This window comes from Epinephelus lanceolatus, chromosome 3, assembly GCF_041903045.1.
Source record: "Epinephelus lanceolatus isolate andai-2023 chromosome 3, ASM4190304v1, whole genome shotgun sequence".
Classification (NCBI taxonomy): domain Eukaryota; kingdom Metazoa; phylum Chordata; class Actinopteri; order Perciformes; family Serranidae; genus Epinephelus; species Epinephelus lanceolatus.
In genome coordinates, this window is record NC_135736.1 from 44,649,559 (window position 1) to 44,662,382 (window position 12,824).

Here is a 12,824-nt window from a genome sequence, read left to right on the forward strand (position 1 = left end):
ATATTTTCATTTAATGAAATGAATACATGCGACATGACAGGCCACACTTAAAGTTACTATTCCACTGAGAATCATCACCTGATTGTGCAGCTCTGAGCCTTTCAGCCTCTTTAAGTTAATTGTTTTGGTTTTCACGGCACTTTTTACCAAACAACTTGGCTACCTGGCCAAGTTCTCCCCTACATACCTTTTACCAACTACGCTCCCATCCCAAAGAACTAGTGAGTTACTGTGGGTGTCCAAGGTTTCAGAAGTAAACTCTTTAACTTAAACATTTGCTAGGCAATGTCAGTAGACTGGCAGTTAGAGGACACCTAAAGTTTGGATGGACATTCATTCATTCATCTTCTAACCGCTTCATCCTCTTGAGGGTCGCGGGGGGGCTGGACCCTATCCCAGCTGACATCGGGCGAGAGGCAGGGTTCACCCTGGACAGGTCGCCAGACTATCGCAGGGCTGACACATAGAGACAAACAACCATTCACACTCACATTCACACCTACAGACAATTTAGAGTTATCAATTAACCTAGTCCCCAATCTGCATGTCTTTGGACTGTGGGAGGAAGCCGGAGTGCCTGGAGAGAACCCACGCTGACACGGGGAGAACATGCAAACTCCGCACAGAAGGGCTCCCACACCCGGGATCGAACCTGCAACCCTCTTGCTGTGAGGCGACAGTGCTAACCACTTTTAAAAGTCAGTTTACTTTTTGATTCTGTTTCAATGTCAGATAAATTCAGCTGCTATGGTGTGGGACTGTACCCTGGAAATCCAGAGTTCTCGCGAGAGCACATTCGAATTTGTTCAGCGAGTCCCTCTGGCAATCAGTAATGATGCTCATTACCCATGCCGTTGTAGCCAAGCTGCACCAATCACATCGGTGTATCTGATATAGGCGGGCCAGAGGCGAGCTAAACAGATGACGACAGCACTGCGACGACAAAGTCCGGAATCAGTCAGTAAGCATTGCAAGATGGCTACGGATGAACACCAGTTGTTTGAAACAGCTTTGCCCGCTACAAAGAACGAGTTAGACTTGGCTTTTTCTCTAAAAGAGGAACAGAAGACGGCGCTGGAGTCTTTCCTTTGCAAGAAGAATGTTTTTGCTGTTTTGCCGACCGGATACGGCAAGAGTCTAATCTACCAGTTAGCTTCGCTGGTAGCTAAGCTCTGGATACGTCTCCCCGTGTTTTGTTCTGATTGGTCGTAGTGTTATCCAATTATGTGCAGTGATATTTACAAATGCATGCTTGGTGCCGCCCCTCGAGTTGGGCCACTTGTATTACTCATAGCCAGACCCTAAATCTTTCTAGATTTGGGTCTGGATTTCCGGGCTAGTGGGACTGTGCTGCCAGTTACAACGACAGAGTATTGCCTGATTTCCTGATGATTAGAGTCGTGTCGATTTCCAGTTTTGCCAGTCAGGTCTGGTGTACGAGCTTAAACTAGTTTGATTTAATGCAAACGGTCTGAACTAGCATTTGTCATTATGGCACGATCTGGCAAATTAAAAAGTATCCTCCATCAGCAACCTGTGCAGATGCCGTCACAGCAGTTAGTCTCTCAAGAAAACAAAAACTGCACCAATATGGCAACATTTTGAAAAGGTGTGTGCTCTGTTTTAAAATGCAACCTTCGGACGATAGCAAGTACTCACCCGTCTCTGGTCTGATCTCGAGCGCACAACTGATTTTTACGTGGTTTGTTTACATGATGCAACAGAAGTGCATATCTAATTGATTCAATGTGGACAGAGAGCTCCGATGTTATGTTATGCAATGTCATAGCCAGACGCTCGTTTGTTGCTGGGACATGGTGTCATTATGTTCTCCTAGTGAAGGGCTGCTGAGTCAAGTGCGACTAGATCAAGTGGTAAAATTTGTCAGATCAAACTGACAGAAAAGGGAAAAAAAAATTCAGAAAAATTTGAATACTGTAATCAACGCCCTGAAGGTAAACCTGTGGCATTACCAAATTATTCAGCAGTCTCCCATCCCACAAAAAACTCTGCTCCTCCCCTTTCTAACTATCTCAGCTGTAGAAAGTGAGGTGTACTTACTCCCACTGTTTCCTCCTGGCCTGTGGTGTGTTGTGCAGCTTGTGTGCCTGGTGGGCCAGGATGACATCACGATGGTCCACCACTCCTCCCCTCCTGCGGATCAGCGGGACTGTGGGGTCGGTGCTGCTGGTAACCAGGGACATGGAGCCCCGGCCGGAGCGAACCCCATAGCCACCACCTCCGCCGATAAAGGGCACTTCTCTGTACTGCTCCACCCGGACGTCATAGACAGCATGATAGTAGGTGGGGTTGGGGCCCACGCTGCTCCCACTGATTGGGGGAGGGTGGCAGCGCAGCGGCCGGTGGAGGCCCTGAGAGGAGGAGGAGCAGGACGAACTCTGGGGCCACACCACCGAGCCGCCATGGTCCGGATAGAGGGGGGACAGCATGGAGCTGGAGGAGGAGGAGATGGAGAGATGAGAGGGAAACAACATTGATTACTTAAACTCTTTTCCATTTCAGCTGTTTGGGTAACATTCTTAACCAGAGTGACTTCAATGAGCAGAGGTGTAGCAACAAATTCTGGGCCCCCACTCTTCCCACTCTTCTTGATCCATGTCTCTCTCACGCACCTTTTTATTTTTATTTTATTTTATTTTTTTTACAAAGTCAGTTTGCTTTCATTCCCTTTCCTTTCTCTCTTTGCTTTTTTTTCCTAACTGTTTTAATGTAACAAATAACCAATATTTGTAGGATATTCCAGTGTTCCTCAAACAAAAATAAGCATTTGACATCTTCGGCTCTGGGAACTTGTGATGGTCAATTTTCCTTTCCGTCCAAAAACTTTTGTAACTTTCTGAAAAAGACAATTTGACAGACATGACCCCTTCACTCACTGGCCCACTGGTTTGAAAGTGTCAACGTAGGAAGAATGCAACTTATTATCACTGTCACTTATCATGCATGCAATCTAGCGCAACAGCACAAATGCCTTCAAGGAGAGACTGTCCCAACTGGGTGCTGTTATGCCCATTGCACGATTCATGTGTGGAGATAACAAAGATGCAAACAACAGATTTCTTGAGGAGCGATTAGGGAGGTGGAGGGTTGCAGCCAGGATGAGGCTATGACAGCAGGCTTTTCACCCCAGCTTTGAGTGTGGCCATTCAGAACACTCTCCCCTTTAGTCATGGATGAACAACACGTCATACAACCTAGCTGGTTTCGAGTATAAGGTCAGATTTGATAGTACTGGAAGATGACAGAACCGCATGATGCAGCCTTAAATGAGAATGCTGCTCACAGACACAAAACAGATACATTTCCTTTAACGATCTGTAAATGAAATTTGGTTTTATGGAGTAAACTGTGGCCTCTGTGGAGCAAACTGCAGCCGCAGTCCTCCAGTTATACTCATAATAATCAAGTGATCGGCTTTATTATTGGATTGTTGTTGGACTGTATGGAAGAATGAAATAAACATCAATGGTCCTTTATAAAAATCAATAGGTTGAATAATCAGCTGCAGCTCTGTAGCAGGTTGCACCAAATATGTTGATGTTAACATCAGAGGGAGACTGCAAACACAATCCTGAAAGTAGAGAGGGGCAGGAGAAGGACTGAGGTGGAGCGAAGGCTCTGGAGAGAAGGGGAACAGAAGAGGAGCAATAGAGTGTGAGATTTAGAGAGTAAACATGGGGGGAAAGAAAGCTGTGAATAAATGATTTTTTCGTGAAAAAGAGATTCAGGTGAACAAGGGAGAAAATGACAGAAACACTCTAATCCAGTGTTCACTCATCATAAAAAGAATAATACCATCAATAACAAATTTCACTCTGTGATGATACTTATTCAGTAAGAGGACAAGCTGCTTCTAAAGATACACGCTTTATAAACACTAAAAACTTTCAGAGTTGGCGTTAGCACTAAAATGAAAAACAACATAACAGATACTGTCCCATAAGCCACTAAAACCACCCACTACAAAGCTTTAGCTGTTTCACGACTTCAGCAGTATTTGAATTAGGGAATATCTTCAGAGGCAGCTTGTTCTTTAACACCATTTTATACTATTTACTGAACATGTACTGTAAGATAAGGCATTTCTAAACAAGAGTAGGACAATCATCAAGGGAACATAAGAATGAGGAATTAATGGTGCTGTCACATATTTAAAAGAAGTATAGGGCTGCACAAATTTTGGCCATGTCCTGTAAAAGTTTGTCACGCAATTTTCATCTAATGCAAACATTCAGTGCCACTGCAGAAGTGCAATTACAGATCTTCGTCAAAGGTGGCAGTGTACGTGAGACATCGTCACTGAAGTTAATCTCGGCTTTTGCAGAACCATTCAAAGTATTTCCTGGTGATAGGGTTGTTGGTACTGTCTAACCCAGTCTCACTAAGAAGATATCAAATCCAGCACGCCCCCCCAAAGACGAGAGTCAGCCTTCAATGTCCAGGTTTGTATCCTTTAAACCAGGCTCGGGCTCATTATTACAGTTAAAGGGACGGGCTGGGCCGGGCTCAGACAGAACATGCACGGGCTCGGGTGGGGTCAGGCTGGATGTTTTGGGCCCGATCTAAGCTCTACCCAGGGTACCTTGCACGTCATATCTAAACATGAAAAGTCCATGACTAAATGTCTGTAAGTGACGAGGTCGGCGTGAGATTGTGTTACACTGTCACCCTGACATCTAAGCAGCATTTATTTTTGGTTTGTACCGTAGTTAAAGGGACAATTCACCCCCAAATAAAAATTCATATTCTTCCTCTTACCTATAGTGCTACTTATCTATTAACTATTTATTTGTTTTCCTTCTACCAAACAACAACAACAGCCTACCGTAACAGAGGGAATTTTGCATTTACTCATGGACGAGAGGCTTATGCTGTGTTCACCCTACAAGCAACAAGGCAACAGCTTTACCCGCTATGTTATCGCCATGTTGATTAAGTGTTGTGTTTAAAGTGCTGTTCAAGTGCTCGCTAACACAATTAAGTCGTCACAGGCTTGCTTCTTGCCCCAGAGCATCTCCACTGAACGTCATTTAAAGTTTGTGTTTGATCAAAAAAATATCTATACTTTTGATCAATGCCTGAGCCACATTTTCCCACCCACTGCAGCCTGTGTGCACAGCAATGCACATGAAGCTAACATTGTGTTAGCTTACTAACCTAAATAACACAGTACCACTGCTAGAAAAAAAAACATACGATTGTTTGACGCTTCACGTCATTGGAGCACTAAAAAAAGTTGGGGGCAGCTCAGCTTAGATTTGTAGCATGTCATGCCCATAAGGAGCGACACGTGTCAGGCATCAGTTTGTAGCTTCATGTTGCTGGCTTCCATTGAAAATGACTTGTAGTATGTTTCTGTGTCGCTCATAGTGTGAGCAAAGTCTTATGTTGTGTTCACGTGTTCATGTAAAATCAATGTAAAGACGCGATTAGACGTGAAATCCTGTGATGTGTGACGAACACAACGCAAATGACATGAAATACGCTAATTAAGCGGCGCAAATAAAGTGAGTAGCACAGTTTCACATCAGACGCTTATTTGCAAGAATTGAAAAATATGAACTTCAGCGACCGATACGGGCCGTGACAGCCAATCAGCATCGAGATTCTCCAGGGACGTATGACACAGAGGAAGTACTGGCGGAAGTTCATATATTGTTTCAGCAATTTCACGCACATATGACGTGAGTTATGCACACATATGAAGCAAGTCAACACAAAATATTTTAGCAATCAAATTTGCATCATGTTTGGTTTGAACACAACATGATGCTCGTGACATTATTGGCATCCACCCCGGCTGAGCTCATTAGCGAGCCCAGTGGTGCTAGGTGAGCTAGCAATAGATACATACCTTCTTCTGTGTGGTGATTTGACTGGCGGGTGTAGGTCAGTGGAAAAAAAAAATAGTTCCTACATGAAACTGCTCACAACAAGATTTGTGGATTATCTTGGGTAACCAAGTCATAGTCTCGCCACCAGACAATCAGAGATCTCCGCCTTCTGATAGTCTGGGGACACTCCTTTCTAAAGTGTGTTTAACACACCGGCGAAAACGGCCGGCAACAAAGCAACGCCTCTTGCACTTTTGAAAAGGACACGCCTTCTCGGAAATGTGCGCTCCCCCTTTTCTCGTCTTTTTCTTTTCTCGTCCGCAAGGAAACAAACACACAGAGAGCTTGAAAATGGATGCCGAGAGATTAAACTCCGTTTTATCAAATGTGTGCTCATCCGTGAAGAAAATATTTTTTCCAGCGGATGTCTTAGTTACAACATGATTGAGCTAACTGGAGTAGTTTCATGTCGTATCCGACATCGGGAGACTTTTAACAGATGACGTCCTGATGTTAGCTTTGCTGCTAGTGTTAGCTGTCTCTGTCAGCTGCAGCCACTGATATTTTATAGACATCATGATTTCCCAAAACTGAATAAATACCACACATAGCAACACAAAACTGCTTTGCTAGCTCAATCATGTTGTAACTAAGATATCCGCTGGAAATAATATTTTTTTCACGGACCGTTTAATGAGTTATTACCTATTACAGACACTGTTAATGGCTAAGAAATAGTAATGTTTGTTCAATCATTGTTTTTATAGACTTTACAAACATCGGATTAGTCTAAACGGTGATACAGTGATGTGAAAAATGTGATATATATATATACACAGTACAGGCCAAAAGTTTGGACACACCTTCTCATTCAATGCGTTTTCTTCATTTTCATGACTATTTACATTGTAGATTCTCACTGAAGGCATCAAAACTATGAATGAACACATGTGGAGTTATGTACTTAACAAAAAAAGGTGAAATAACTGAAAACATGTTTTATATTCTAGTTTCTTCAAAATAGCCACCCTTTGCTCTGATTACTGCTTTGCACACTCTTGGCATTCTCTCCATGAGCTTCAAGAGGTAGTCACCTGAAATGGTTTTCCAACAGTCTTGAAGGAGTTCCCAGAGGTGTTTAGCACTTGTTGGCCCCTTTGCCTTCACTCTGCGGTCCAGCTCACCCCAAACCATCTCGATTGGGTTCAGGTCCGGTGACTGTGGAGGCCAGGTCATCTGCCGCAGCACTCCATCGCTCTCCTTCTTGGTCAAATAGCCCTTACACAGCCTGGAGGTGTGTTTGGGGTCACTGTCCTGTTGAAAAATAAATGCTCGTCCAACTAAACGCAAACCGGATGGGATGGCATGTTGCTGCAGGATGCTGTGGTAGCCATGCTGGTTCAGTGTGCCTTCAATTTTGAATAAATCCCCAACAGTGTCACCAGCAAAACACCCCCACACCATCACACCTCCTCCTCCATGCTTCACAGTTGGAACCAGGCATGTGGAATCCATCCGTTCACCTTTTCTGCGTCTCACAAAGACACGGCGGTTGGAACCAAAGATCTCAAATTTGGACTCATCAGACCAAAGCACAGATTTCCACTGGTCTAATGTCCATTCCTTGTGTTTCTTAGCCCAAACAAATCTCTTCTGCTTGTTGCCTCTCCTTAGCAGTGGTTTCCTAGCAGCTATTTGACCATGAAGGCCTGATTGGCGCAGTCTCCTCTTAACAGTTGTTCTAGAGATGGGTCTGCTGCTAGAACTCTGTGTGGCATTCATCTGGTCTCTGATCTGAGCTGCTGTTAACTTGCGATTTCTGAGGCTGGTGACTCGGATGAACTTATCCTCAGAAGCAGAGGTGACTCTTGGTCTTCCTTTCCTGGGTCGGTCCTCATGTGTGCCAGTTTCGTTGTAGCGCTTGATGGTTTTTGCGGCTCCACTTGGGGACACATTTAAAGTTTTTGCAATTTTCCGGACTGACTGACCTTCATTTCTTAAAGTAATGATGGCCACTGGTTTTTCTTTAGTTAGCTGATTGGTTCTTGCCATAATATGAATTTTAACAGTTGTCCAATAGGGCTGTCGGCTGTGTATTAACGTGACTTCTGCACAACACAACTGATGGTCCCAACCCCATTGATAAAGCAAGAAATTCCACTAATTAACCCTGATAAGGCACACCTGTGAAGTGGAAACCATTTGAGGTGACTACCTCTTGAAGCTCATGGAGAGAATGCCAAGAGTGTGCAAAGCAGTAATCAGAGCAAAGGGTGGCTATTTTGAAGAAACTAGAATATAAAACATGTTTTCAGTTATTTCACCTTTTTTTCTTAAGTACATAACTCCACATGTGTTCATTCATAGTTTTGATGCCTTCAGTGAGAATCTACAATGTAAATAGTCATGAAAAGAAAGAAAACACATTGAATGAGAAGGTGTGTCCAAACTTTTGGCCTGTACTGTATATAGCTAGCTATATATATATATATATATATATATATATATAGCTAGCTATATATATATATATGTATATATATGTATATATATATATATATATATATATATATATATATATATATATATATATATATATATATATATATATATATATATGTGTATATATATATATATATATATATATACACATATATATATATATATATATATATATATATATATATATATATATATATATATATATATATATATATATACACATATATATATACACACATATATATACACATATATATATACACACATATATATACACATATATATATATATATATATATATACATATATATATATATATATATATATATATATATATATATATATATATATATATATATATATATATATATATATATATATATAGCTAAAAGCTCTGCTGGTTTTCTACCCAGAAGTATTTGTAAACAACAAGGCGATTCCCTCTATAGTCCGGCCGGACGGATGAGTCATGGCCTTGTAAAAGATTATGTTTGTTTCTTTTAGTTGGTGAGAATGTGTCGCCGCAAACGCGACAAACATCCACTAACTTTGATGGCGTTTTCTGCGAGCACGGCTGAGCCATTTTGTACCGCTACACGTGTTTCTAGTGGGACTGTGTTTACAAGCACAAGAGTTCAGTGAGCCACTGAAGGACTGCCCTGCAAATTTACTACTGGTTCTGCAACGTAGGGAGTTTTTTTAAACTCTGAAATTGTATCCGCCCATCTAAACACAAAATCAGGGAGAAAGTCATCAGTCTTTAGTTAAGCAAAGTGTCTAAAGACTGACTTGTGAGTCTAACCAAATCATGATTTCTGGAAAGAGACATTGCTGCTGAGTTTTTCAAATGTATTTATTTAGGACGCTGAGCACCACAAGCTGAGTGCCATCTGGCACCATCATACTGGAGAGAAGACAGACATCTCTACAGCCGATATCTCCAAAACTCAGCAACTCACACCAAAACAATCTAGACTGATAAGTAGCACTACAGGTGAGAGGAAAAATATGAATTTTTGATTATGGGGTGAACTGTCCCTTTAAGGACAAATCATTTTATTAGCATGGCCTCTAACGCAATGGTACCTCCGGCTTAAACAGGCCCTCCGATAAACATGAGTTGCTGTGTGTTTGTTCCAGTTATACATTTATCCTTCTATTTCAGTCCCTCCATCTCCCATTTCTCCCATGGCAGGAAAAATGTCGCAGGACTTGGATACCCTTAAACAGTTATACAGCAGTATGTCAATTCAGTTGCAGTTTTCCTTACAAAAATATTTTTTGGGTTAGGGGCAGCTCTGCACTTTGCTCTCCCTCAACTTTATACTTTAGAAATAAACAAACTAGAGGGTATTGTCTGAAAAAGTAAACTAATGGTTCTTGCCCTCAGTGATAAAGAAACACAAAAGAAGTGTGAGAAAAGGTGAAGAATATGAATCCACACAGAGAGGGGGCGCATTAATAAACCAGACATTCAATAAAAGTACAGAGGGCAAACAACAATGAGAGGCGTGGAGAGAAACAGGGGAAAGAAAAGAGAGGTGGACGGGAAGATAAAGGGGAAACACTCTTAATTAAACGCCGGTAAAGAGTAATGACACTAACTTGGCATTTTAATTTTTTACAACTGCAAGAAAATACTCTGGTTTGTGAGGGTTGTGTTCATGTGTATGTGTGCATGTGTGTGTGTGTGTGCGCGTGCAAATGTATAGTAAACAGCATTTTTTCCTCACCAGTTATCTGCTGATAGTGCATTACACATTATTTCTCCCTGACATGGTGTAAAGTGAAAACTAATTCACAGAGACAGGCGCACACACGCAGATTTACGCTCACAAACTGCGGGTACAATGATGAGACATACTGCTATGGTAAGGACTTTGGTGGGTGATTGAGGGTGTGTGTGTGTGTGTGTGTGTGCCGCAGGGCTTGAATAACACAGGTCTAGTTGTATTAGTGGTAGCACCAGAGAACACATAAACTCAGGACCGAGCACAAAACAAGGGCAAACTACAGAACTAACACAGACAACAGAGGACTCGCAAAATAGGTGGCGAGGTTACGGGGGGGCAGTGAGGTTGATGGACAGATGATGAGGAAGGAGGAGGGTAAGAGGAAGACAGTAATGGAGGACAGAATAAAGTGAGACATTGGGGAAAACAAAAAAACATGCAAGCAGCATTTACCCCAGAGGCATGCTGCTATGATGGAGGGAGCACTTTAATAAAAGGTACAGAGGCAGCAAAAGCCGGCAGCATGAGGGAGAAGGAGTGGGAGAGATTAGGGGACATGACAGATGAGTGGAGGAATGACTAATTGCTGAGAGAGAAAGACAGAGCAGAACCATGCAGATGAAGCAAAATTCTTTCTCGCTTTCAGTCATTGTGTCTTTCTTTTTTGTCCCCTGTGGATTGACAGCAGAGAGACAGGAAGGCTTCTCTTCTAGCAGTAGTGCAACATACTGTAGCTCTACAGCTCAGAGTGTCAGTGAAGGAAGAGAAGCGAAGCCCTGACTCACAGCCATGCATCTACAACTGGAGATATCAACTATTTAGAGACCCCCTCAGGCACATTTTAAAGTTTATAAAAATGCCTATAGAAATACAAATATTGAGTTTTACATGGGTTTCCCACATAATAGTTAAAAAAGTAGAAACTCAACAGGGGGCTGGAGGCAGATCTACTTTTTCTCCCCACTGAGTTATCTTGAATCTGGCCTCACTTCTCACTTCCAACTTGTCAAATACCGACGCTTGGTCAGTGGCCCTAAACGTTAAACTATGATGCTCTCGCTACCCGCCTGCGTTGGTTTAACATATTCAGCGATGGCGTGTAGATTTAGGCCCTGATCACACAGAAAGTGTTTTGGCAGCTGGAGGTTGAGGCTTTTTGCTCAGTTTTTGCGTTGTAACGCACCTTGTGTTTCTGTGCTCTAAGCGCCTAGTCTCGCCACCAGACAATCAGAGATCTCCGCCTTCTGATAGTCTGGGGACACTCCTTTCTAAAGTGTGTTTAACACACCGGAGAAAACAGCCGGCAACAAAGCAATGCCTCCTTCATTTTTTTTAAAAGGACACGCCCTCCCGGAAATGTGCACTCCCCCTTTTCTCGTCAGCAAGGAAACAAACACACAGTGAGCTTGAAAATGGATGCCGAGAAATTTAACTGTTTTATCAAACGTGTGCTCAGTCCACAAGATTGTGGAAATGAAGGACTTACAGCGACTTTGTATAAAACTTTTAACGCAGTCGGACTATGTTTACGAGCACAAGAGTTCAGTGAGCCACCGAAGGACCGCCCTGCGGATTTACTATTGGTTCTGCAACATAGGGAGTTTTTTCAAACTCTGAAATTGTATCCGCCCATCTAAACACAAAATCAGGGAGAAAGACATCAGTCTTTAGTTAAGCAAAGCGTCTAAAGACTGACTTGTGAGTCTACTAAGCGCCTGGCGTTTTCCCAGAGTGCCCTGAACACCTCAAGTTGAAAAACTTCAACTCATCTCTTTTTTTTCAGTCGTCAACGCAACCAATACATATCATACAACAGATAAACATCATACAGTGGATGTCATCATAATGAAATTGCACTGAGCTATAGAAGCAGCAGGAGTCCATCCGTCTTCGTTAAAGTGTGTGTGCAACAGCAGCTCTGCCTACAGCTTGCCGAGGGAACAAATGATCTCAGATATCTGTTTGATGTGGCCCTCTGAGGGAAAGTGCTCTCCTCCCTGATGGCAGGATTCAAAACTCTCCATGCAACCCACTGGCTTTGTATGTTTCTGCAAACTACGGATACATTATTGTGCAGCAGATACGCTTAAACTTTACGTTTCAACAGTGTATTGGTTAACATTTGGTTAGGTTTAGGCACAAGAACTACATGGTAATGGTTAGGGAATTAATGTTGTGGATTTAAATACCTGCTTCTGGTGGCACTATCCCAGCAGGAAATGCAGTGATGTCTCAGTAAAAGAACAGTGCTATTTATGGCACTATCCCCGGGGGAAACACAGCGACAGGTTACTAAAAAACAACTGGTTTTGTTTGTCTTTGCTGTCTGCAATGGTCCGAGGTTTTGCTAGCATCTGAGCCTACCGGCTATTATCATGTACTGTTCCTATGTTTTTCTACGAAAAAAAAATGCACTATAATTCGTATATATCCCGTGTAATAATGAGCCAGTAATCTGTGCTAATCCACATAATTGGGAAGGCTGCGTTCAGGTGACCAATGCACTGGAGGGGTAAGGAAGGAAGCAATCTGTTAAGGAGGTAAGTTGAGTTGGTGGATGAGTCACAATAAATGAGACTCTCCAGGTGAACTTGAGTGAACTTTGAGTAATTTTAAAGGTTCATTGTCAGCATGTTCATTTTCCTAAACCTTAGGTATTTAACTTGACCTTAAATACATTATGTCATTTGTAGGGCGCAAATTAATAACACTCGCAGTGTTGTATGAGGGTACATTG

At 42.3% G+C, this 12,824-nt stretch overlaps 1 protein-coding gene across 1 annotated transcript in view; it reads right to left on the reverse strand.

Moving 5' to 3' along the window:
- Positions 1 to 2,057: 2,057 nt before the first annotated feature.
- Positions 2,058 to 12,824, reverse strand: part of LOC144462543 (uncharacterized) — a 30,743-nt gene continuing 19,976 nt past the window's right edge. Inside the window, exon 2 of the mRNA XM_078166609.1 lies at positions 2,058 to 2,454. Coding sequence (XP_078022735.1) covers positions 2,058 to 2,450 — 393 coding nt within the window. The 5' untranslated portion in view covers positions 2,451 to 2,454. The remainder of the gene's footprint in view (positions 2,455 to 12,824) is intronic.